The following is a 26,569-nucleotide window of genomic DNA, read 5'->3' on the forward strand; positions in this document are numbered from 1 at the left end:
ACCAAAAGAAGCAAATCTTTCCAGTAAATTTAACCCTGAACCAGAATCAATTATCCAGTCCAGAACCTGATACAGAATCTATATCATCCCCTCCTGACCCTGATCCAGAATCTATATCATCCCATCCTGACCCTCCAGAATCAATAGGATCCTTTGCTGACCCTGATCCAGAATAGTATCACCCTGTTCCAACCCTGATCCATAATCAATGATCCCATCCAGATCCTGATCCAGAATCAATATTATCCCACCCTGACCCTGATCCAGAATCTATATAATCCCTTCCAGACCCTGATCCAGAATCAATATTATCCTGTCCTGACACTGATACAGAATCTATATCATCCCATCCTGACCCTGATCCAGAATCAATAATCCAGTCCAGACCCTGATCCAGAATCAATATTATCCCATCCTGACCCTGATCCAGAATCAATAATCCAGTCCAGACCCTGATACAGAATCTATATCATCCCATCCTGACCCTGATCCAGAATCAATAATCCAGTCCAGACCCTGATCCAGAATCTATATCCTCCCATCCTGACCCTGATCCAGAATCAATAATCCAGTCCAGACCCTGATCCAGAATCAATATTATCCCATCCTGACCCTGATCCAGAATCAATGATCTAGTCCAGACCCTGTTACAGAATCTATATCATCCCATCCTGACCCTGATCCAGAATCAATAATCCAGTCCAGACCCTGATCCAGAATCAATATTATCCTGTCCTGACCCTGATCCAGAATCAATGATCCAGTCCAGACCCTGATACAGAATCTATATCATCCCGTCCTGACCCTGATCCAGAATCAATAATCCAATCCAGACCCTGATCCAGAATTAATATTATCCCGTCCTGACACTGATACAGAATCTATATCATCCCATCCTGACCCTGATCCAGAATCAATAATCCAGTCCAGACCCTGATACCGAATCTATATCCTCCCATCCTGACCCTGATCCAGAATCAATAATCCAGTCCAGACCCTAATCCAGAATCAATATTATCCCATCCTGACCCTGATCCAGAATCAATAATCCAGTCCAGACCCTGATACAGAATCTATATCATCCCATCCTGACCCTGATCCAGAATCAATAATCCAGTTCAGACCCTGATCCAGAATCAATATTATCCTGTCCTGACCCTGATCCAGAATCAATGATCCAGTCCAGACCCTGATACAGAATCTATATCATCCCGTCCTGACCCTGATCCAGAATCAATAATCCAATCCAGACCCTGATCCAGAATTAATATTATCCCGTCCTGACACTGATACAGAATCTATATCATCCCATCCTGACCCTGATCCAGAATCAATAATCCAGTCCAGACCCTGATACAGAATCTATATCATCCCGTCCTGACCCTGATCCAGAATCAATAATCCAGTTCAGACCCTGATCCAGAATCAATATTATCCTGTCCTGACCCTGATCCAGAATCAATGATCCAGTCCAGACCCTGATACAGAATCTATATCATCCCGTCCTGACCCTGATCCAGAATCAATAATCCAATCCAGACCCTGATCCAGAATTAATATTATCCCGTCCTGACACTGATACAGAATCTATATCATCCCATCCTGACCCTGATCCAGAATCAATAATCCAGTCCAGACCCTGATACAGAATCTATATCATCCCGTCCTGACCCTGATCCAGAATCAATAATCCAGTCCAGACCCTGATCCAGAATCAATATTATCCCGTCCTGACCCTGATCCAGAATCAATAATCCAGTCCAGACCCTGATACAGAATCTATATCATCCCATCCTGACCCTGATCCAGAATCAATGATCCAGTCCTGACCCTGATCCAGAATCAATATGATCCCGTCCTGACTCTGATCCAGATCAGTATCACCCTGTTCTCGCTGTGCAAACAAGACCCTATGAACTCTGTAACTGTCCCCTCGCTCTCTGATGGATTTGCTGACTCTGAAAGGTTCCTCAGTTCTTCATAGGATGCAGCATCATCTCAGGGGCCTCTAAAAGCGCGTGCACGGTACAATATAAACGTACCCTTCTGAAAGTGCTCAAATTGGACTTGCATGTCTGGATAATAACCCGGACCGTTTATTTATGTCCTGGATAACTTTACCTGTTCCTAAACATCCCGCTCCTAAGACGCGCGCGCAATTATCATTTGTGCGCGGCCCCGTGGAAGAGCTCACCTGCGATGAGCAGAGCTCCGTCCCTGCTGGACTCCGTCCCTCCGGACTCAAGGCCCACGAAGCCCACCTTCAGCTTCTTCTGCTCGGCCTGCGCTCCGGGGAACACCCCGCCGTTCCGGGACTTCTGCACCATGGCAGGCACGCACACCGAGCCGCGGAGCTACAGCCTGCCCGCGCGCGGAGCCTCGAGGCGGGGCGGAGGCTACGGGAGCATCGCTGCTGGAAGATGGAGGGATGCAGAGAAAAGCCGCAGGATGGCTACGTTGCAGATTGGCTGATCAGCAGATCTTCATCCTCTGCCTCATCTCTGTGTGCGTCAGGCGACGGGATGACGCAAGAGACCGATAATCATCAAAATCTGGACAGATTCAGAGGGATTGTTATTGACTAGAAATGTTTGATCATCAAGCTGAGCGGGGATGCGGATCCTCTGACAGTGGTTACCGTGGTAACCAGAATAGAGGAGGAGGGGCTGGTCTCTGATTGGCTCTCTTTGATTTATTCCTTTGCTTTGTTGTTTGTTTAAGGATAATTTGCTGAGTGATCAGTTGTGATGACATCCTTTATCAAAAAATAAACAAAAACACAAACCAACAATAAAATAATTTAAACCTTTCTTCAGATACAATCCAGATCCTGGTGGGTTCTGGTGGCCTGGTCAATGTGTCCCTCATGACAGAGTCCTCACCAATAGACATATCCAGGATCAAACCACATAACTGGTAATCAAATTGGATTTATGAAGCCGAGCCAAACCGAAAAAGAGCAGCCAAGTCCAATCAGGTTTACTAAGACCAGACCTACAGCTCTATAACAGACCATGTGATTAAGGACATATCAACTAATATTGGTGTGGAAATTTTTTTCTTTGCTTATTTAAAGTGAACATCATAACAAATTGAGCCTCGCTATCTATAGGAACCAGCAGAACAAAATGGAACATGGCTTTAAATGGGAAACATAAGAAACATATTGTAATTTTTTCACATCTTCAAATAAACAAAGTATCATCCCAAAAAGTTCTTAAATTAAATCTTCCTTCCAAATAGTGCAAATCTGTAAGGACAGCTATGGCAAAGCAGAAGTGTATCAACATTCGGCAAGATGGTTTAGTTCAGGTGGCAGGACTCCACTCAGAATGGTGAGGTTAGAGACAGGAACTCAACTCGTTCCAGAATGGCAATGGATACAAAACAAAATTTTGAACACTGATTCTGCCGAGCAGAGAAAGTTAGTTTTCCACCGAGCCATATCTTCACAGAACCAGAACAAGTTCTTCTAGAGACTAATGTTCTTGAATCCCAGTCGGCCTCGGCAGATGGCCGCTCACACCGAGCCTGGTTCTGCTGGAGGTTTCTTCCTGTTAAAAGGGAGTTTTTCCTCTCCATTGTCGCTACAAGCATGCTTAGTGTGAGGGATTGCATTTGAGTCAATGAGTTGATGCAATCAACTGGTTTTCCTTAGATAGAACACTTTGAATCAATTTGACTGTATGATCTGGGTGAACTGTAAAGTGCCTTGAGATGACATGTGTTGTGAATTGGTGCTATATAAATAAAATAAACTGAATTGAATTAATTTATTTTCTGCTCAGTTTCAGGAACAAGAAGAGTCAAAAATTAAATAAGCATCAAAATCATTTATAGAACAATAGGAGATGATAACATGTCTTTGTACTGAATGGAAAGACTAAACACCAAACTGAAATCCAGAAGGACTCCAAAAATTCAAGGAACATCTGATCTTCTGAATAAACCAGAAGAAATTAGCAGAATGAAATGAACAGAGTGTTTAGGAAAAGTTAGTATGTCCTATTATAAACTGGCACTGTGCTTTTTTCATTTGTCAAAGTCAGTAATATACTTATTAAACAACGTTCATCATCAAACAAACAGTCAGTTGATAAATCAGAACTTAATGCTGGACTTTTTTCACTGGTTACAGTATGAGTGAAATGAAAAGGTTTTATTGCTCTGACTTCTGGATCAATCACCTTCATCCCACCTGGAGAAATAGAAGCTCTAACCAGAAGCCTCTCTGGTTCATCAAAGGTATAAATAATACCTAAAGAAGAAGTTCTGGTTGGTTCTAGGATATAGAGTCAGTTTATCATTTGAGATTAAGATTCGTTTTTTCTATTTTCCTTTTAACTCTCTGCTCTCAGAGTGGTTGGTTTGGAGCTTCTCATTCTGATCCAGTTTCCTGTAAATTATACATCTGGTTACTACGGCAACAAATCAAAGATGAAAAATGGTGGAGTAGAAGGCCGGTTCAGAGCAGTGACTCTTATAGCAAAGGATGATCTCATTGATCAGGTGTTTCCTTCTAATGTGAGGCAGAGAGGCGGAGTCACTCTCCAAGCGGCGACGATGTGAGCAGTTAGAGACCATCTCTGTGACCAGGAACCCTGAGGAGGACAGAATGGTAAGAAACAACAGGGATCAGACAGGTAGATCAGCTGAAAAATCTACTGTTTCAAAGTACCCCCCAAAAACATCTTAAACATTCCTAATAATACGTATTGAGGGTTAAAATTTGATATATTTTTTAAATTTCCATACAACCTTAATGATCCCTTTGTCTCTAGAGAATGTTAAAGGCATGAACATTCAACCCTCTTCTCTCTCATGCCCTCGCAGAATATGTGTTGCATCCTCAAAGGCCTGAGCTGGGATTTTGAGTGGGAAACCCACCTTAGCCACGCTATAAAGTACTAAGCTGAGTAATTCTCACTTTTACAACATATTTACACTATATTTACAGACATTGCCTCTCTCTGAAAGAGACTCTACCAGTCTCTTCATACTCAGAAAAGTAAAATAAAACCTTTTTGAGAGGTTATATTTCGCTCACACATTGCAAAACACGAGTGTGCGGTTATATGCAAGTTTGATTAGACCTCACATCATCCCACAGCTCATTGGCTTATATTAACTCCATTAAACTAGATAGGGATCGGGAATATATCCTGAAGAAACCAAATTGTTTAGAAGAGATCCTAATGACAAACTTCAACACTGCTATAAAGGTAATTTCAAAGTTGTATAAAGCCCTGCAGATAGAAGTAGATGATAATGAGGATATAAAACAAAAATGGGAGAAAGAAGAAAATATAATTATATCAAAACAAAGGTGGGAGGAATCCTTCATAGTAGGACATACAATGTTGAGTAGTGTTTCATGGCAAGAGTTTGACTGGAAATCAATATTGCAATTCTTTATTGTACCAAGTATCTCATCAAAATACAGTAAAATGTCAAAGTGTTGGAGGGGCTGTGGCCAGAAAAGAGACTACAAACATATATTCTGGGATTGTTCCAAAATTAAAGAATATTGGAATGATGTAAGGAAAAAGATTGAAACTATTTGCAAAGAAAAATTGAACATAGATTTACAAACATTCCTGCTGAGCATTTCACCAAATACATTGTTAAACAGAAAAAAAGAAAATTATTCAAATACTGATTATGATCGCAAAGAAAATAATAACAATCTTCTGGCTAAAGCCACAACCCCCGAGCACCGACCTTTGGTGGGAAAGCCTTAAGGAAGTGATGGGTAGTGAGTGAATAGGAGAGTGGATGTACATTTGACCAATCAGAGGCCTCCTGTCTGCAGCACTGTCTGCGGCCACCTACAATTTTGGAGAGGTGCAGCAGAGTGTCTGAGGCATACATTGCGACACAAAAACGCAGACGACCTGGTTTCTGAGTATAAATCAGCCTTTAGACATTAATTATCCCATCGTAAAACTATTTAACCACTAAAAAACTACTTATTCAATACACTGACTAGTGACGCTGCCTCTCCAATCACTGACGACACATTTTTCACACTTTTCAAAGCTGCTGGAACCGTTACAAATAGAAAAACCTACTAGCGAGTAACATCACTATACTAAAGCACTTAGAGTTGGTCCTAGTGGAAAAGGGGCAAAACTATTCTAGATCTCTCAGAGTCAATCCTGGGAGGTAGAGCTGAGGGTTACACTATCAAACGAGGGTCAGTGTTCACTGCCTACAGAATGTTTTCAAAACCTGACAGAACCTGTAGCTCTACAGAAACTTTGAGACCCATAACATCACAGTCTTTAACATCTTTGCTGTTTTAACAACTTTTTTTAAAATATGGAAACGTCCCAATCAATTTTTCTCGGAGAGTTTCTTACCCAGAGATTTTCTGGTGGTTACCATCCCATTCACTAACGGGACGACCAGTCCCAGCTTGTTGGTGTTTCCATGAAAAGATATCCTGTAGAGTCCCGTTTTCAGAGGATGGATGAAGATCAGCTGGATGTTAGCGACACTACGAGAAAGATGGACAAAAGTCTGTCGATTTGATCCGGCACTGGAGGAGGAAGCTGACTTCTGATCCAGGTCAACTTATCTTGTAACAGAGCGTTGGAGATTTACCTTGCCTCTGTCTGCGCTTTCGTTTCTAACAGCAGATCAGTCAGAGGAAACTTCTCTGGAAAACAAGGTTCAAAAGGAGACTGACCAGTTAGTTCAGAAAAAACTAAATAAATATGGACAGAGCTATTAGCTTTATGGAGAAGAAGTGGGCGGGGGCTTTGTTTTTTTTCAGACCAATAAGTGAAGCGTTTGTTGTTATTGAAAAAGGTGGGTGACTTCTAGTTTCTGATGCTGATTGCATTGAAAGTGCTAATGTCTAAAATTTCTACACCCAAATTGTTTAGTGCCATAAAAAATGCTTTTTCTGCGCGTGAGCAAGTGGTGCATTCTTGTTTTGTTACCAATGTCCTCGAAGCGTTCAACCCAAACAATCATCAGCTTTGAATCAGAGCTGAAAAATGATGAGACACCATGACAGCATCTGATGTCTTCTAACGGACGGGTCTAAAAAAAAAAATCAGGTGAGCAACAAATAGAGACAGATTTAGAGAGATTTAGAGTACAGAGGGGGGAGTGGTGTCTGGCCTCACCTCAGCTCGTCTCTGATTCGATGATGAAACACTAGCTTGCCTCACCTCCTCAGAACGCTTCAGCCAGTCAGCTGTCTCAAAAAAAAAAGATTTTAAACCGATGACAGGTAAACTTTCATGCTGATGATCATCTTGAACGTTATTGGTAAGAGTAGCATCAGACACTGACTGTAGGTGTGTAATGAAGGAACGATGAAGGTAATCTGTGACAAAGCGTCTCCAAACTTTAGGACAAACCTCCTTCCATCAAACACTGCGCCTCCACTGTCACCCAAAACAGCCGAGAATTCTGGAAAACAGGCACAGACTGGTCTGGTAATCACAGAACCCAGACACCTGCACTTTCATTATACAAAGAGCTCACCTGAATGACTGGCCCTGGCAACCCACATCTGTCCCACCTCTTCCGGCCAACCAAGAGAAGACAAGAAGTCCAAGAAATGACTGCTGACACTTGCCTGCTTCTCAACATTCTCTAAGATCTGCAGGAAGATGGAAAGTACAGGCAGACTGAAAAACATTGGAGACACACAAGACAGAAGGCTCCACAACAGATGTATGGAGTTTGGACAGTTAAGAGAAGTAAAGGAATACCTCTCTGGGTTTCCTCTGTCCGGCTCTCATGTAGAAGACAAATGCACAATCAGTGTTTCTGGATGGAAGCTGATCCAAATGTCTCAGGTTCTCTGAGAAACCTGGAAGTGATGAGTCCAAAGACAAGAGAGCTGGCTGGACGCTGTTGATACCTGGGTCCTACAAAGAGGCCAGAGAGACAGGTGAGGAATGAACAGGCAAGTCTGATGGGGGGGGGGGGGGGGGGGGGGGGGGGGGGGGTCTCTGAAGTCAGTAATACCTTCACACTCTCGGGAGTCAGCAATCCCAGATGGGATAAGAAGAGTCTTGTCAGCTGGAAGCAGTTAATTGGAGGTGGTGGTCTGCAAGGTACCGTAGCGACTGAATGGGTGCTCAGCTGAGGCAGAGATTCAATAAGCTGCTGAGTTTTCAAGGTTGCTCGTAGATTCTCCAACTGCTGCTGCACCTAAAGTAGAGATGTTTCAAAGACAAAAACCTGGAAACTTTAGGTTTTCTGCTTTTAAATTCAGTCAAGAGAGAATTAATCTTCTTTGAAAAGAAGCTGCTTACTCAGTCACTTCAGTAATAAAGTACTTTGATCTTATGTTTAATCAGGACAAGTCATTTAAAACCCAAATCAAACAAGTTTCTAGAATTTCTAAAGATTTGCTGGTGGTTCCTTGAGGTGTTACAAGTAGAATGGGTGGTAGATCTTTTTAGTTGTTAGGTTCTTCTCCTGTGAGGCCAACCTGGACTAAAACCAAGTTTTAGTTTATGACTTAAAGGAGGAGGCTTAAAACATAAATGTTTGATAGAGCTTACAGTAAGACTGGCTCAGGGTTATTCTGAGTTATCTCTGTATTTATGCTGCTATGGTCTTAGGGTGCAGGAGGAAATAAAGACCACTTTTCCTTACTCTGCTACATTATTCCACTACTGTCCAATTTTGTCTTTTATGTTACTTTAACTTTTAATTTTACTTTTTGTTTAGTGGGTTTTTTTCTCTTCACAGTAGCGACATTGGGGCTGGTATTGTTTAGCTGTGATACCATCCTGAAGGGAGTCATCATTTGGACCCCTGCTGCTGACTTTGTGTTCTCCACCAAAACACTAGCTACTTTTTTTTTTCTCTTTCACTAGTTAATTAGGCTCAACCTGAATGCAGAAATCTGTAAGGGGTGGAAGTTAATCGGATTTGCCATGATGAGTGCTGGCATTTAGGTAGATGGTAGGAAAAAGAGCCTGGATGCTTCCTATCATAGTTTCTTTAGCATCAGGAGCTTCCAGGGTCAGTTTTAACTTCCATGGATCCGGTCAAAAAGGTCTCCACCTTTGACTGCTTAGCACCGGTCTATCATGGTAAATAATTATATCATTAAAAATCATTGATCTCACAATGGAGAAATTTGCTTCTGCATCTCAACCCATTCCCTTGGGGACCATTGGGCTGCCACTGTGCAGAGCAATTATAGGTTAAGGGTCTTGCTCAGAGACCACGGGTGCAGGCTGTGGGGATCAAACCAGCTACCTGCAACCTTCTCAGAGCACAAGCACACTGCTCTAACCACGTGTCTTGATTTTATGGTATTCATAAGAGCTTTTTTTGAACTACTCTTTGTCCGATCTGTCATTTAGAGCCTGTTTGCCTTGGGAGACCCTACCAGGGGGATTTAATTCCCACACAACATAGGCTCTGGGATCATCCATGCACTGAAACTAGTAAAGCAGTCCAGGGCTCCTTTCCTGCCCATGGAAAGGGAGGTAAAGGAACCAGAGCTTGGGGCTACAATCTGCTTTTTTCAGACTGAGCCTGGTTCTGGTTTCAGTCTGTCAGTCACCTGGGTTTCCAGAGATTAAAAGTTTTCATACAATCTGTTTGGATATCTAATTAAACTACTTGGTAGAGTGCTTTGATATTATGTGTGTTATAACATGGAGCAATATAAATAAATTGATTTGAATTCAATTAACTGTAGATTAAACTTTCATTGATCTCTAACAAACATTAATGCCTAAAATGTATACTTATCCTCATAGAAACCTGAGTCTGATTGTTGTCTGACAGGTCTTACCTCAGAGGTTCCAGAGTTGGTCAGTGCAGGGATGCTCTCATCTGCTCTCACTGAAGCAATTCTCTCCATGATTTCAGGAGCCAACTGATGGTTTATGGAACATTGCTTTTCAACATCCTCTGCAGTTTCAGTTCGTTGTTCTGGGATCGGTGTTCTCTGTGTCTAATCAAGGAATGAAACAAAAACCCTTCTAAAGACTATTTTACTGTTGAGGTTTTTCATCAACATCCCAAAACCAGACTCCAAAGCTGAACCAGACCAACTGCTTGGCAGACATATGGGATCTGAAGATACAGCACCATATGCCGGCTGAGTAGGTCGCTGTAAACACTATTAAAAAATACTGCAGCAGTTCCCAGTTAATCGGTGAAATCATATGATCACCTGTGTGGATCGTTCATCTCTGGGCAGCAGGTGGAGCTGTAGAGACCAGCTGTGATGTCCTGATGGTCCTCTAAAGACGACCAGCAGGGACGGACTTGCATCTGTAATCAGAACAGAACTGGATTTCCTGAGTTGTCCATTTGTGCTGCAGTGGAGGAGCAGGAGGATGGACTTCTGTTATCATTCAGAACACCTGAGCTGAGGAAGTTCTCTGAAGTATCAAAAAAAAGTTTGTATGCTGTGTCTGTGAAGGTCCTGAACAGAGAGATGCTGGCCGGAGTCAGAGAGGCGAGGTGGTTTGATGTGTGCCGCCAAGTTCATCTCCCAGGGGCAGCTGAAGATCCCTGTACAAACCTCCCATAGAGAAACGCAGTGCGGATCTCCAAGTGGAGGGTTGTGCACGGTGCCGTGGCCACAAACAGCTATGTGGCTCTGATTGATCACAGATCAGGGAGTCAGTGTGCCTTTTGTCAGGCTAAGGGAAATGCTACAGCATCTCTGGATCAGATGTCCCAGACCAGCTCCTCTCTTCCCTTTGTTAAAACAGTAGGTGGCTGATTTAAGACACAGTTTTAACATGAAATGTTTATTTTTGGTCCTAGATATTCAGCAGCATATTTGTCTGGTTAACTTTTTGTTTGGTCAGGCAAAGATGAGCATTTGGCTCACCAGGATAAATAAAATAAAGGAGGCAGGATCTGTAGATGTTGAACTGATGTTTAGAGGCCTGGTCGTTGCACGTCTTAGGACAGAGCTTGGGTGTGTAGGTGGTGCAGTGGTCAGCGCGCACGACCCATGTACGGAGCCCTTAGTCCTCGACGCAGCCGACCCGGGTTCGAATTTGGCCTGTGGTCCTTTGCCGCATGTCTCTCCCCCCTCTCTCATACCCCCTTTCATTTCAGCCTACTGTAAAAAAACTAGCAACTAGTGCCGTAAAAACTCCCAAAAAAATAAAAAATAAAGACAGAGTTTGCCTATTATAGGATGGTGTCAGACTTGAATCAGTTTATTTCTATTTAGGGAGTTGGAGATGTTTTATGTCATGTAAATGATGAAATGTTTATTCTCAGTTTCTGAGGGGGTGGACTTATGTCTTTTGTTTTTTCTTTTGGGATGTTGTATATGAGTATATGTATGTAATTTGCAGATGAAACATTGGACCAATAAAGAAAATCCATAGTGTAATCAGAACAGAAACCACTAGTAAGAAACACATTTCTAAAACGTCTTTAGATGTTCTAGGGGTGTCAAAGTCGTTCCAGTAAGGGCCGTGTGGCTGCTGGTTTTCTTTCCACCCAAACACTAACACACCAGACTCCATTCATCCCATCAAGTCATCAGGTTAAGACTAGACTCACCTTGATGAGATGAATGGAGTCTGGTGTGCTACTGCTTGGGTGGAAAGAAAACCAGCAGCCACACGGCCCTTTCTGGAACCACTTTGACACCTGTGTTTTACATGATGTGTTTGAGAGCCGTCTATAGTTCTATGTTTACCTTGATCTGGTCCTGGTTTTGGCTCCAATGTGGACAGGATTACGGAACCTTCCAGCACAAAATATTTGGACTTCTTCAGGGTGCTTTCACTCAGTGTCAGAGTGTCCTCTCTAAGAGACCCATCGAGACACGTGCATGCTCCTGAAACCTGCATGATACTGAAACAGATCCAGTTTAGGTTTGAGCCAATAAGCAGAACCTGAACTATTCCTTAATGAAAACATGACGTTTAAAGGAATCTCCAGAGACTGAGGAGACCTGGATCAAGTCATGTTCCAGAATAGCTAGACACCAGAACGTTTGGTTCACCCACCAGCTTAAAGTTGCCTCAGCTGCCTCTTTTACCCTCAGAGAGGCCGGGTTCAGCTCTTTATCCTCCTTCCATGCCACTTTCTGGTCCTGTCTGGACTTGTTGCCTGAGATTCCCAACTCAACTATTTCCAGAACCTCCAACAGACACTCCTGATGACAGCATATTGGACAAAAACAGTTACCTAAAGAACAGAACAATGCTCGGGGACCTCCAGAACAGTCCTATACCGGTTACCGCTACACTGATTCAGAACTTCGGGAGACCTTAGCTCAGTAAATTACTGGTGGAGCAAAGGCTTGATGTTGTCTTGGAAAATTTTCTTAAGTGGTGTAGAACCTGCTGTACCTTCAGGTCAGTTACATGCAGATGCATAAGAAGCAGAACCTCTGGTGCCTGAATGTTATTTACCTGCTGATGCAACAGAAAAGGGTGCTGGTTTAGCCAGATGTTCAGACACCAGAAAGCAGCGACGATGATGGAGTGAAGCTCTCTGGAGTGAAGCGGAGGAGGACGACTACACTGGAACACAATGTAGGTGCAGACGGAACTGATGGCACGGCGCCTCTCTGAGTCCTCTACCTGGACCTCCACCTGCAGGACCGCAAAACATAGCTCAATACTGATCCGGGTCAAAACCAATTTATGGGAATTTGCCCAAATAAAACGGGACAGAAGTAGGTTTGTGTTTGTGTGTGTTGGTCCACCTTGGCCAGACCTCCCAGTATTTCCAGTACAGACAGACAAACTGCTGAGTCATTTCTCCACTGAGACGTCAGACGCTGAGTCAGTAGGCGTACAACATGGACCCAAAGGACTGCTGCTTCTGATTTGGCAGCTAGTACACATAGTAGTACACACATAGTATTACCAATAGCATAACATGTGCTAAAACTGTAATGTAAATAATTAAATATCTTTACTTATTGGCCTGGTCCTATTGGTTCCACTGGTAAGGCGATACTGGGCATCAGCTTCCTGAAAAGAAAACAGATGAAGGTTATCATGATGATCAGGTCAACACTTTGAAACTGAATTTCCTGAAAATAAAGAGAGTTTTATTTGATGATTACTTGGTAAAACACAATTCTGGATCCCAAGGCCAACTTCAGCCCAAAGTCTTTGATCATGTAAACCAAATCAAACCGGATCAAGTCAAAGAACCAGGGTTTCTCCCTCCCTTTCTCAGACATTATGTCAAACAAATCTGGTTCTTTGTGTTTGGATTAAGATGTAAGGAAAACATCAACTAAAATGTGAAGCTGATAGAAAATAAAATACACGTGAATGTGTTGATTTTAACAGTCTCATTAACTGTTACCAGAGCAGATTCAGATGAGGTGGGAGGAGCCTCTGCTGCAGCCAAGTCATGGACAGCATTCAACGCTGAGGCTGAAGATGAAAAGTAATTAAACCACAAATAAGCAAAGCTGTGAGGTAAAGCAGGAAGCAGAAACTAACCAAGAAGGAGCTGTATGTTCCACGTGTCTGTCTCTGTCTGCAAAGCCCCAATCAGTAGGCTTAGGAGGCAGGGCTTATAAGATAGGAAGTTACTTGTTTTCGCTTCAGAGGTAACCATCATGAGTGAAGAGTCCTGCAGAAACATAGGGGATGTTGATGTGATGCAAGTTGCCATGGTTACTAACTGCAGGAAGAGTAGTTACCTGTAATTGGACAGATCCAAGCTGCAAAGGGAGGGGCATCAGAGAGAGCAGGATGAGAATAGAGGAGCGTCTCAAATCCACGGGACTGATAAGACCCTTGAACTGAACCAGATCTCTGTAGTACAGCAAGAAGTTACAGAAAGTTAGCTGATGGATAGGTGATAGATGGATAGCTTCTGCTGCAACTTTCTTATTCCTCTTTTCTCCTTGACAATTTCAACTCTGCTCCATCTCTATCTGCTCCGCCTAGAAAGGTTTGCCTTGTTGGGCCAACTAACAACTGAAGCAGTTGCTTTAAGCCCTGCCTCCAGGTGAGAGGAAAAACCACAGACCTCTTTACCAGGGTGAAATTAGTTTTCTAGGTTGAATATTTGATATTCCTGTTCCATAGAACAAGCAGGCTTTGTCCTTGAATTAGATAAGCCAGTCTGCTTATGGGTAGTGGCTCTCCCCTTCAGCAGGCACACAGTGGTACGGTAAACAATGCTGACTGGGTTACCATCTAGTCTGCATTTGCCTGAAAGATGAGTGAATGACAGCTTTCTAGACCTCCATTAGACACTTTGAGTATTTGGTAATGCTGTTTGGCCTGATGCAACACGCCATCAGTTTTCCAGGCTCTAATAAATGACATTTTCCACGGCTTTCTAAACAACTTTATGTATGTATATCTGGAAGATATATCAATCTTTTATAAGGACCTCACTAAACACTTCCATCATATTGGTCAGGTTCCCAAACATCTCCTTATAAATCGTTTATACGTCAAAGCGGAGTTCCATAAATCCTCTGTCACCTTCCTGCGCCTACCTAGGTCAAAGCGGTGGCAGAGAGGGAGACTCCTCGTACAGATAAACAGCCTCAACGCTTCCGAAGATTTCGACTGAGGTTTTTCATCAGTTGAATCACAATTAGATGTGCTAAAAGGGAATAATGGCAAGGGAAAAAAGGTCCTGCCCATATCCGGTTCTGTACCGGGAGATGTTGGTACCTGTCAAGCAGCACCGCCTCCAGGGTGGACAGGAAGGATGGAAGCAGCAGGTTGACCCCATTCAGGTTGCAGCAAAACAGACTGGTGGAGTTTAGCAGGAGAGAGACCAGAACAGAAGGACACGCCTCCTGAAGGCTCTGCATCAGAACCAGGTAGAACCTGACAGAGGAGACCAAGAGCAGCCGTAATACAGGGATCCAGTTACATGAACTGACAGACAAGACAGTTACCTTGATAAAAAGGTGGGATCAATGTTTTCTGCTGTCTTCTTGCAGGAGAAAATTCTGCAGAGCGTCCCGGAGGCCTCTGCCCTCCCTGCTGCCCATCGCTCTGACATCACGGTGACATCGGTCTGTTTACCTGCTGACCAAAGCTGTCACAGGTGTACTGCTGCTGCCATGATACATCACAGTAGGAACATGTTCTAAAGGACAGATTGTACTAACCGGACAGCTGGGTCATCAAAGCAGCATCAAACAGCCAGGAGCCAAACAGGTGCAGGAGGGAGTCCACGTTACACCTGAGGGGGTGAGCTGAGGGTCTAGGGGGGCAGCACAGAGGTGGACAGGGAGGGGGGAGAAGAGAGGAAGCCTTCCTCTGGTGGGGGAGTGTAGATGTCTGAGAAGATAGAAAATTAAGGTTAACTAGAAAAAGCTTTTTAACTAGAATGCTTTTTTATGCGGTATGAAAAAAGAAAAAATAGCTAAAGAAACTGAAGCCAAAAGATGCAGAAAATAGCTCAAGAACATATGAAAATGTGATAGGAAGTAATCAGAAACTTCAAACAGCAGAAAACAGTAGAATCATCTGAAGATTTTCAAGGGTAGTATCATTTGGCAGAATAATGACAAAAACGCACTCATCTTAAAAGCAAAACCTTTAAAGTTGATTAACCAGAAGAAAAAGTCCAAAAGTATCTGTTCACCTAGAAGTGAACAGATACTCAGAATTCTGAGAAAAAAGTCAGAATTTTGAGATTAAAGTCGAATTCTGAGATTAAAGTCAGAATTCTGAGAAAAAAGTCAGAATTCTGACTTTTCTTCCCATAACTGAAATAAAATGAAAAAATCAGTTAACTTTTTTTTTTTTTTTTTTATCAGTAGCCCTAATCCTCTTCCGTATTTCATGGACAATAGAGGTAACCTATTACTTTTGTAAAAAAGTATCAAATTCAGTGTAATGTGAGTAAATACAATCAGATCTTAAAAACAATTCTTTACCTAATTATGTATGCAGATGATTCCACTATATATACATCAGCAAGAACAAATAATGAATTAGAAATTATTATGAATAACGAACTAGTGGGAGTGGATAAATGGGTGAAAGCAAATAAGCTGGTATTGAATACAGCAAAAACTAACAGCATGATTGTGAGGTCAAATTACAACGTAAACAGTAATCATATATTGAATATTAATATCAATAACGTCTCGATAAGGAATGTGCATGAGTCCAAGCTTCTGGGAGTGACGGTGGATAACACGTTATTATGGAGAAAACATATTAATAACATGATTGCAAAGATGGGTAGAGGAATCACAGTCATAAGAAGACATGCAACCTTTATGTCCCCACATATTCTTAAAATGATAATCCAATCATTGATTTTTTCTCATATGGATTACTGCCCAGTCGTTTGGTCAAATGCCCCTGGAGAGATGCTAAATAAACTACAACATGTACAAAATAGAGCTGCCCGAATAATATTGAAGTGTGATTTAAGGACAAATATCATAACAATGCATAAAAAATTAAACTGGTTGTTGGTTAAAGACAGACTTTCATACTCATTGACTGTTATGATTAGAAGCATATCTGTATTAAAAACACCTTATATGTTATTTACAAACCTTACTTTTAGTTCAGAAAATCACGAATACAGGACTAGGCATGCGACTGAAGGAAACTTTAGTTTGCCTAAAGTAAAGTCAAATGCCCTAAAAAGAACTGTTATGTATAGAGGTATGAAAGCATGGAATTTACTGCCGAATTACATTAAACTGATAGCTGATTTAAGGAAATTTTAAAAATCATTGAAAGAACATTTATTAAATATAGAGGTAAAACATGATTAGGACTGTCTTCTTCACTTGCTGTGCTTTGTAGTTTGTTTTGATTAGTTTGGATTGTTTCTGTTTATGTATATGGGTATATATGTATATGTATATATGTATCTGTATATGTGTGTATGTATATATGTATATGTATAGATTATGGGAGATGTTGTTTTAATGTCCACATAATTTTATTTCATTTGTAATTTTTTTTTTATTTCATGTTTTGTTGTTGGACCCCAGGAAGAATAGCTGTAGCTTGCTACAGCTAATGGGGATCCTAAATAAACTAAACTAAACCTCTTCAGGCTATGGTTAGACAAGATATAACATTTTCTGATATTTCTCCAAAGCTCAAACAATTTTTTATAGACAATGTCATTTTTTTCAGCCTTTGATTTAACAATAATTTTTTGAGGTGTTATTTGACATATTGTTTATCTTCCAACCATATATAGAGAGAATATATTCTCAAAGATTTCTGTGTAGAAGCAAAAAATATGCTCAGAACTAAATTCCTATCATACCCGGTACCTCCAAAAATGAAGGAAATTCAATTTAAATATTTTATCCTACTAACGAATTTCTAAGCAAAAAATTTTATTTTGACACTGAAAACTGTTGTATCTGTGAGGTTGAAAGTGAAAGTCTAGAACACATTTTCTTTGATTGTACTGTAGTCCAAAGCTTTTGGCTTGATTTTCTGATGTGGATCCAATCTAAAGGAATTCAGTTACCTGATTTTACCCTAAGAGTAGCTTTATTTGGTATGATTGCAAAAATTGAACATCATTTTGGTGTTAATATTTTAATTTTATTGGTTAAATTTTGTTTACACAAATGCCGTTACTTAAAATGTAAACCACTTATATCCCATTGGAAAAATGAGACAAAATCTTGTGTTAAATCTATAGAATTTGTAAGAACAAAAAGTGCTGGTAATTTTCTATCTTTTGTGAGTAAATATAATCTGCTGGTTTAACGCCCTGTTCTTGAATCTATGTATAATATAATGCAGCCCCTTTTATTATTATTATTATTTTATTTTTACTATTATTATTGTTCCCTCTCTGTTTATATTTGGTCTTCCTCTGTATTAAGATATGCTTTATGCACTTTCTTTGAATGCAATGAATGCAGTTCTGTACTGGTACCTGGTGTAATGTACATTGGTTAAATAAAATACTTATGCATTCCCACTTGATAAGTTTCAGCATGAAGTTAATCCATTTAAAACAACCAACTGGACCTACTAAGGCCATTTACCAGAACAGGTGCATCTGTGTAACACTAACACTGGATCAATAGAGATCTTTACCTGAACCACTAACATCATCTACCTGGACAGGTAAACAGTATAAATAAGCTTAGAAAAGTCTGTGGTACCAGGGAAGATTTGGAGACATGTTCTGCCCTCAATGGTCGTTTGCGTGGTGGTGAGAAACCTTTAGAGGGCGGGGCTTCCGGTGCACTAACAAAGTTGATTGGAATGGGTGGGGCGCTTCCAGAACGAGGCCGAGAGAAGCCTGAAGAAGACAAAGATTATGGATCATGAAGTTCTGAACACAGGAGACTGACTCCTATGATCCAAAACCAAAAGCTGGCAAAGTTTACCATACGGAGGGAGGCGGTCTCTGAATGGACTTCTGCTTACAGAGAGACCTGGAAGGAACAAAAATTTGTACTAAAAGGTTAAACCAAAGCAGTTCTGCAGAACCCATAGAGACCAGATCAAGTTCTGTCTGATGAGGTCATGTTTACCAATTGAAGGTAGTCTGTCTCTGAAATTACTTCTTGGAGTGAGTCCTGCAGAAGAAAACAGAAGCAATCACATCAGTACATCTAAAACAGTGTTGCTCTTTTAAGATAAATGTTTTTATCAGACTAAAGACCAACAGAATCATATTCTCTCTATATTGCCCCAGAATTTTCTTAAAAATGTAAAAAACCTGAGATCATCTTCCCTAGTCATGCCCCTCATGCTCCAGGATTAAAGAACTACCACAATTTTCTACCATTAACTCCGATCTGGCCTCAGACTGCTGTGCTCTGTGAGGACAGACACAGATGTTCTCCTGCAGCAGCAATGAGCCTCTGGCCCTTCACTCCCTTTTAGCTACTTGAGAAAAAAGGACTGATACTCATAGTCTAATCTTAACTACAAGAAAAGGTTACTTGGTAAAACATCTACTCAAGTTAAAGTTTTGAAGCACTCACTTTTGAAAATACTTAACCCTCTATGGCATGTTGTTGCTTGCAAAAAACATGCATTGAAAAGTACCGAAATTTTCAGAAAAATACAAAATAAATGGTCTAATATCAGTATATTTCAGACCACAAGAAATTGTGGAGAACTTGTGAAGAACTTCAGTAGAACTTGAAATGACTATTACCTGGATGACTGAGAATCTTCACAGCAACTTCAGCATAGACATGCTTTAAAAATAAGGACAGCTATTTTGCTCATTATTTCTTATTTAAAAATAAACCAAAAAGAAAACAGGAGTGTCTTGATTCTACTCACACTATCACTATGGAATAGAGGTTTATGGTTGAATCTATTACCGCAAAGAAACTGTAACTGCTTTGAGAATTCATCCTACTGAACAACTTGGCCACATGGGAACAACTAACGCCTTAAAAAATGTATAAATTACAAATAATACCTGCTCTGAGTTTCTCACATTCGTGGAATGTCATGCAAATCTTTAAACAGTGATGTCAAAATTCAGTCCTAAGGACTGCTATCTGCCATTTTGAATTGCATTTCAAAAAGAAAAACAGCAGCAGCGGATTACAAAGATAAACTGAGCTAAAAGGAACAAATAACCAGCAACTTCCTAGAAATTTAGTGGGTTGGAAAGTACAATATTTGACTTTGAAATGTAGTGGAGTTAAAGTTACAATTACCCCCTCAAAAAATGACTCAAGTAAAGTAATGATATTCAAAAAGAGTACTTAAGTACAGTAATCAAGTAAATGTACTAAGTTATGTTCCATCCTAAAGACAACTATTGCTTTCAGCAAAATGTTGGATCAGCACCATTATGCAGATTCAGATTTGGATCACTAATCAAGTTTTGATGAGAGATCAGCTTGTCAGCATGGTTTTAGACAGTGGTGGGTGTAGTGCATCTATTTGCAGAGATATTGAGAGAAATGAGAAACCATGCAACATAATCCCTCACAGAAATACTTAGTGGCCTCCTAAGTGCCTCCCTATTTTTTCCAAAAACCTTTCCCCAGTGAGTATAAAATGATTATTTATAATTCTCCTTGCATAGTTTTATTATTAAATCAAAAATAGTATATGAGGAAATAAAATATTATCTGAGCACATGCCAGTGATTACAGTTTTACAACTGGAGTTCTTTTAACAATCAATAAAAAACAAAAAAGGGTATGTGCTTTATTTTTACAGCTTCACAACTCTGTTCATGTTATCACTGCTGTTAGGCAGCCGCCTTTATGCTGAGGTAAGTGCAGAAACAGTTTATAAAGGCAAGACAGTCCAATAATTCATGGTTCTGAAGGACCCGGCCTACGTAGTCCGGTTTATTCGAAGGATGCAGCTCTTGAATTTGTACGCTTTTATTTCTACAGAATCGTTAAGTTAATATGAGTCTACCTCTGTTTGACAGCAGATGATCCGCTTCCTCTGAGCTCCTAATAGTCACACCTGCAGAAACAAGTGAAAATCAGTCCCAGATCACCCTACCTCCAACTCTTAGATCATCCTCTTCATCTTGGAGGATGGGTCTATGTGAATCTGCTCTTTAGAACAATGTAAGATGTGGTTTGAAAATCATCTAAGGCAATAAAAATCTTGATGTGTGCACAGAATAAGAACAAACAGACTAACTGACTAGACCCGTGAAGATGTTTGGCATTAAAGTTCGTAAATGAAGTCAAATTCCTCAAAGGAATAACTGAACATCTGCCTCTCTTGTTTGAAGGAGAAAGAAGGCACTTCAACCTTTGGTGGTAGCTTACCGAGGAAGGCGTTGACTAGCTCAGCGACTAGTCTCATGGCTCTAAAGAAGATTCCTGGTAGTTGATGGTCTCCCTTCTCAGACGCCTCATCCTGGGAGGAGGACATAGAGGAAGTGGCTGAAGGGGAAATGAGGTCCACAGGATTACTGCAAGAAACATGGGATTTATCAGTTTTACAGAAGGAGTTAGAAACATGAAACTGTTACCAGATTATGTGCAAGAACTGGAACCAGTTACCTGAACATGTGCAGGAACTGAAACCAGGTATGAGAGAGATGCTTATCCTCCATGTCTGTAGGAACCAGAGCTGCATCTTCCTCTGGAACATGGAAGAGAGGGAAGGAGGGTCCATATATCTGAGGAAGGAGCCTGAGGACAGAATGGTACAGAACCAGTTAATGATTCAGATACAGAACCAACAATAAACCAACAACGTCTCCTTAATAACATAACCAGTTAGACCCTGAGGATGGAAATGAACCTGGAGGTCAGAGCTGCAACAGCTCTACTCCACTGCTCCACCACTGCAGGCTGGTGTCTGCAGCTGCTAACCATCTGTCTGCATGCTGTCCACAAAGAGCGGGATGGGAAACACCGAGAACATGCCAGCAGCCACACCTCCAGGAGAACCGCCATGGACTGATCCGACACGCTTCCTGTACGCAGGAGAGACGGACAGCACGACGGACAGATGTAATAACCAATAATCTGATACAGCTAGCTGGTACTTCGTCTCACCTGCAGAAGTAGGCGGAGCCAGCATGGCGTGGTTGATGCGCAGCAGAAAGTGTAACAGAGTCTCCCAGGTCTCTTTGCTCATCAGTGAACTCTCTCTAGCCAGAGACTGAACAGAACAAAGCACCTGCTTACACAACGACAGGTAGACCGGACCAACCTGGTCTGACCTAAGACAAGAAAAAAAGGGGCTTTAAGTTTGGATTTAGGTCTTAGCCTTCAGGTCTGGATTCAGGATGACCTTCAGGACACAGAACTGGAACAAAGGACTGAGCTCATGAATTAATTCTGGATTAGGCTTTGGGTCTACAGTGCAGTCTAGATTCAGGTCTGGTTTAAGATGGGATGTGGGTACCTGGGCAGGAAAAGCACATGGAGATGTCGAAGGATCTTCTGGACGTACAGGTTGGGGTCTCTGCTAATCGGTGGAGGGGTGGAGCTTCTCTGGGATACTAGCGCCATCATCCAATCAGTGTAAACATCAACACAGAGTCTGACAATGTCTCTGTCCAGTGGCAGAGTGAGACCATAACACAGGACCTCCATGGTCCATTTCACCTGAAGATAAACAAGAAAAGACATCTCCAAACCACCTGACACATAAAGATCAGTCCTGATTGATCACCGACCAGCGATAGTCTGAAGATTCGGGTTCTCAGGTGAGACCAGCCAGGTTTGAGCTCAGATGCAGACCCGCTAAGCCCCTCCCACCGTTCAGGTACACATAAGAGTTTACCTGTCGGTCAGTACGCAGAAGGCTGTGGGTGCCCGGGTTTCCAAGGCCTGCAGCCAGGGGCTTCACCACAGCAACAGCAACATCTCTACCCACAGAAGACGGGAAGCAGGTGAGCACGCTCACATGACCCTTCAGAGATTGGTCCATTGCCAGCCAATCACAGCTCACCTGGAACAGACCTGTGAATAAGAGGAAGGTCAGATCATTAAATTAAATTTACTTGAATCTTAATGCATTCTCAGAGACAATACAATCAAATCATCCACACAGATTTATGCCGATTGAATTTAGTCTTTGACTTAGCAAGACTCGCTCTTCCTCGATAAACATGAAAGTAAACATTTGCTTGCATTTTGTCGTTGACTCTACAATAACCTCTCCCAATGAGAACACAAACAGTCACAGTTTAGAGAGAAAAACATTCTTTTAACAGGAAGAAACCCTTGAGCAGAGCAGCAGGCAGTGAGCACAGTAGAAGCTGATCCAGTAGCTATATCTAAGATAGAAACAGGACTAAACACTAAAAATAAAAAAGTTCCCACTCTAAGTTTATCTGTTGACAGCAGCAGCCCAGCTAACCCTCCAGGATTCTGTCACAATGAAAGATTTACTGAGAGACACAATGATTCCTTTACTAAGAGTAAATGAATGATTTTAAGTCAAACATCACATCCTGTGACTTTTGTGTGAAACTGAAGACATATTTCCAAGGCCAAGCAAACTTATTTGCATAAAACACTGTAGTAACAATACAAATCATAGAAAAAGCAGTGGAAAATCCAGCGCAGTAGAACAGTCACACAGGAGAAAGCTCGGCTACAAACATAAACTTAAGATGTTTGAGTTTGAGTCGATTAGTCGAAGGCCACTCTGAACAGACTTTCTACCTTGATTTGACCAAATAAAGTCTAAAGTTTCAGCACTTTTAGTCCTTTAGAAGTTTGTTCAACATTAGTGGAGCAGAAGAAACAATGTGGACCTGAAGTTTCTGAGCTTTTTGTACTTTGTGGGTGGGGGTTCTGTAGGCGGTATATTTGGTTGGTTCCATGTGTGGTCAAAGTTCTTGCTTCCTGGATTAACAGAGTCTAACAAGAGAATCCATCAGTCTGTGAGGCATCAAAAAGCCTCAGAGTTCTGTATTAATAACACCTGAAATAGGTGAACTCACCTCTGCAACCCGCAGACTTGCTTGATAGGGGAAAACTGCAGGTGAGCCGTGTCTGCACCATGGATGACAGATGATTATGCAGACTGCACATCCACATTAACCCCTCAGTTACTGAGAGATGCCAACAAACTTTCTTAACTGTGGTATTCAGAGCACTGAAGAACCCAGATCTGGCCCTAGCTATTTCTGCGCCCTACGTAAAATTATGGAGTGGCAAAATTCCCCAAACCCCCAACTAAGTATTATATGTAAACTTCAGCATATAATTCAACATGTGGCATTGTTGTACAACACATGGGAAAATACAGATCCATGGAAGATGCAGTAAAATATAAAAAAAATAAAATAAAAGGCAAATATGAGTCTAACTTCTCTTTATTTCACACTTGGGTGTCAAACAAAAGTCTTGGTTGTTAAAGTGCCACTAGGCAGCTGAGGTAGAGGGTATAGGATTGGCTGACAGAACATCACTGGAGTGACCCGAGTTTTGAAGATGAGATCTTGAATATTTAAAAAGCATGTCTGAGAGAGATGATAAATATAAGCATTAGTAGTAGTAGTAGTAGTATTATACAAAGGATCAAGGATTTGGAACAGTCTTCCCACATCACTGACAGATCTTTCTAAAGAACAATTTAAACGGAGAGTAAAATTGCTGCTACTAAGTTGTCTGAACTTTCCGTATGGATTTGTGATCTAAATTATATTTTAAATTGTTTTATACAAAGAAATGCTGTTGTTGTTTTTTTGTTTGTTTTTTTTTTTTTACACATTATCATATCATAGATGTCTGAAATGGTGAAATATTTCTGTTTTTATGGTGACTGCCACTCATTAAGCCCCTTGAGGGTTTTTCGGCAGTTGTCCATCACATTTTCTTTTTTAGTAAAATATTATTCTGTTTTTATGTTTTTTTTGTGAAAATAAAATAAATAAAAAAATAAATGAAAATAAAGAATAAGTATTACTAATAATAAGCCATGCTGGGCCAATACAGGGCAGACTGTAACCCAAACAGCAGGAGCAAACTGAGGTAAACTAACTTAATATACATATCAATGCTACAATGTAAGCATTTCAATTGACAATTTAATTATTAGATTGATGCCGTATTTTAATACTAGATGTAGATTTAGATGTTTAATATGATAATGCTCTGATATAGCATAGGCTGAAGCGTCTTTTTGGGGTTTAAAAGCTCAGAAGGATGTGAAGTGCTGATATTTTGCAGACATTTCAAGTTTGAGCTGTTTTATGTTTTATTTTTTAACCTCATCCAATATTATACTCATATTACTAATTATCAAAGAACGCATTATGCAAATTTAACTGGCCTGCAAAGGACATCCAGACTCCCCAAGGTTGCAGTCAGTGATGATAAATCTTGTTGACATTCATATAATTAGTGATGTTTTCTCTGATATCCTCCAAAGTTAACTAGATGTAGCAAATAATCAGCTCGCTGTATGTAGTGTTATCGTCTCTTCACTTTCTACTCCAGTTTATTGAACTAGAGACAAAATATGTATTTACTTTCACACATCTAATTATGTTTTTTCATTTACTATGCAGAGAAATTTGTTCCAGTATTATTTAAAAAACAAAATGATACAAATACAGAAATTTGAAGAAAATGCAGTTCAAAATTTCAATCAATATTTTTAGTTTGCTATATTTTCAGATTTTATATATTTAATTGTATTTTATTTAATTCTTTTCAATCATTTTTGAACTTGTCTGTTTTTTGTTTGTAAACCAATAACCAAATCTGCTGTGTAGACATTAGCAACAGGATTGTTTATGCCCCCCCACACACACACAGCCCAGAAGTGTAGAGGGTTAAATTTGAGTACCGGTAATAGGATTCGAAAAGGATGCGACTCGTAAAACTTAGTCTCCCCTCCAAAAAAAAACTCAAAAAATTGGAAAAGAGGAAAAAAAAATTTAATTAGGTCAAAAATTGCACACTCTACAAATATTGGGTACAATTTTTAACGCAAAGTATAAATTAACATCAAAACCCTGATTTGATTGATACGTTTAAAAAACATTCCTGTTTGAAAGATGTTCTTTGCATTCCATATAGTGGAGCAAATTTTCCCCCTTTTCTTTTCTAAGCAGCAGCGTTTCTAACATGTCAATTCAACTTTTCTCACTGTAAAAACACATTCTAGTACCAACAGGGCAGTAGGTGTCTGGTAATCCGAGCAAGCTGGGCAGACAAAGAGAAAGAGCGCGACTTTAAAACGATACCTTTATGACTAAATGCTTTATATGTGCTATAATGATGTTTGATAATATCATGAAATAATAGCATATTTACTGGCATACGTTGAAGGCAGGTGGGACTATAAAAAAAGACCTAAACATCTCAGTGTGCCTGCATGGACCCACTTCACACCTTTGCTTATCGTGCATCTAGCCAGAGATCCCAATACTATGGTAGCATTCAGAGTATTGTAGATGCAGGAAGTCAGCTCTAAACAGACCCATCTGCATGAGGTGGAACCAAAAGAACCTTATGTATATTTCTCTGGTTCAAGATCAGCGCTTTAGACCCAATACTGCATCCCAAACAAGAACATTGATCTAAAGGAAGTTTAAGAGGCTGCAGAACAAATCTTACCTGCACAGGTGAGTCGCTGTGCTGTCCTTAAAAATCAGACTGGGTCAGTCTGTAGAATCTACCTGTGAAGGTTAAAGCTCCTTCCTGTGGACTGTGTAGTTCCCTAAGCACTGACTGACAGGCTGCAGGTGAACAGCAACATGTTTACAGTCAACAAAGGTCTGTATCTGCTGGTTGGTCCATCTGAACAGATGCCCCCGACTGAGAGAAACAGACCCCCATACACCTGCAGTTTGCAATTACTGCAAACCTTCCTGTTTATCCAGGTCAGATCCTGGCAGCAGGTTGTTCGAACTAGCTGCTCCGCCTTCTCCTGAGGTAGAACCCAAACTTCAGTACCAGTTCGGAGAAGCAGCAGGTGTTTGCAGGCAAATTTAACCCAGGCTCACAGACAGCTGTTCAGGTGAATGAGAGGGATGCTTCAGACAGAAGCACCTGAACCATCTGCTGTAATGTTTGGTAGCTAGAAGGAGGTTAACCACCAGCTGCTGTTTAAGTTTCCAGCAGGAAAAATCCTGGATTCTGGGTAATTCAACCACATCTCCAGTGGTATAACCCAGCAGTCTGCCTTCTCTGGGTTTATGAATAACCCTGTAAGCTGTGGGGAAAGTTACTGAGATTTCCTGT

The 26,569-nt window shown here is 40.9% G+C and overlaps 2 protein-coding genes across 5 annotated transcripts in view; both read right to left on the reverse strand.

The window, feature by feature from the left end:
* The window catches only part of LOC119788635 (potassium voltage-gated channel subfamily KQT member 2), a 28,113-nt gene extending 25,455 nt beyond the window's left edge, over positions 1 to 2,658 (reverse strand). For 2 of the 4 annotated variants that reach the window (XM_038293173.1, XM_038293172.1), the window contains exon 1: positions 2,195 to 2,656. In XM_038293173.1, the coding sequence (XP_038149101.1) occupies positions 2,195 to 2,327 (133 nt within the window). In that variant the 5' untranslated portion in view covers positions 2,328 to 2,656. Of the gene's footprint in view, positions 1 to 2,194 lie in introns of all 4 variants that reach the window. The other 2 variants (XR_005281497.1, XM_038293174.1) reach the window with 2 other exon arrangements.
* Positions 2,659 to 3,788: 1,130 nt separating this feature from the next.
* Positions 3,789 to 26,540, reverse strand: LOC119788649 (ral GTPase-activating protein subunit beta-like). The gene is made up of 33 exons (XM_038293195.1): positions 25,943 to 26,540; positions 22,149 to 22,327; positions 21,768 to 21,970; positions 21,416 to 21,582; positions 21,159 to 21,333; positions 20,915 to 21,046; positions 20,678 to 20,823; positions 20,313 to 20,363; positions 18,446 to 18,490; positions 18,299 to 18,346; positions 18,071 to 18,210; positions 15,074 to 15,245; positions 14,858 to 14,987; positions 14,628 to 14,786; positions 13,637 to 13,751; positions 13,434 to 13,566; positions 13,294 to 13,364; positions 12,896 to 12,950; positions 12,680 to 12,810; positions 12,384 to 12,566; positions 11,976 to 12,124; positions 11,663 to 11,820; positions 10,166 to 10,266; positions 9,782 to 9,943; positions 7,990 to 8,175; positions 7,731 to 7,889; positions 7,501 to 7,618; positions 7,306 to 7,425; positions 7,137 to 7,207; positions 6,948 to 7,050; positions 6,607 to 6,661; positions 6,363 to 6,499; positions 3,789 to 4,601 (listed from the first exon to the last, which is right to left on the reverse strand). The coding sequence occupies exons 2-33, from the start codon at positions 22,293 to 22,295 to the stop codon at positions 4,432 to 4,434; spliced, it is 4,092 nt and encodes a 1,363-aa protein (XP_038149123.1). The 5' UTR covers positions 22,296 to 22,327; positions 25,943 to 26,540; the 3' UTR covers positions 3,789 to 4,431.
* Positions 26,541 to 26,569: the final 29 nt, after the last annotated feature.

This window comes from Cyprinodon tularosa, unplaced genomic scaffold, assembly GCF_016077235.1.
Source record: "Cyprinodon tularosa strain WSP-4 unplaced genomic scaffold, ASM1607723v1 ctg322, whole genome shotgun sequence".
Taxonomy (NCBI): Eukaryota; Metazoa; Chordata; class Actinopteri; order Cyprinodontiformes; family Cyprinodontidae; genus Cyprinodon; species Cyprinodon tularosa.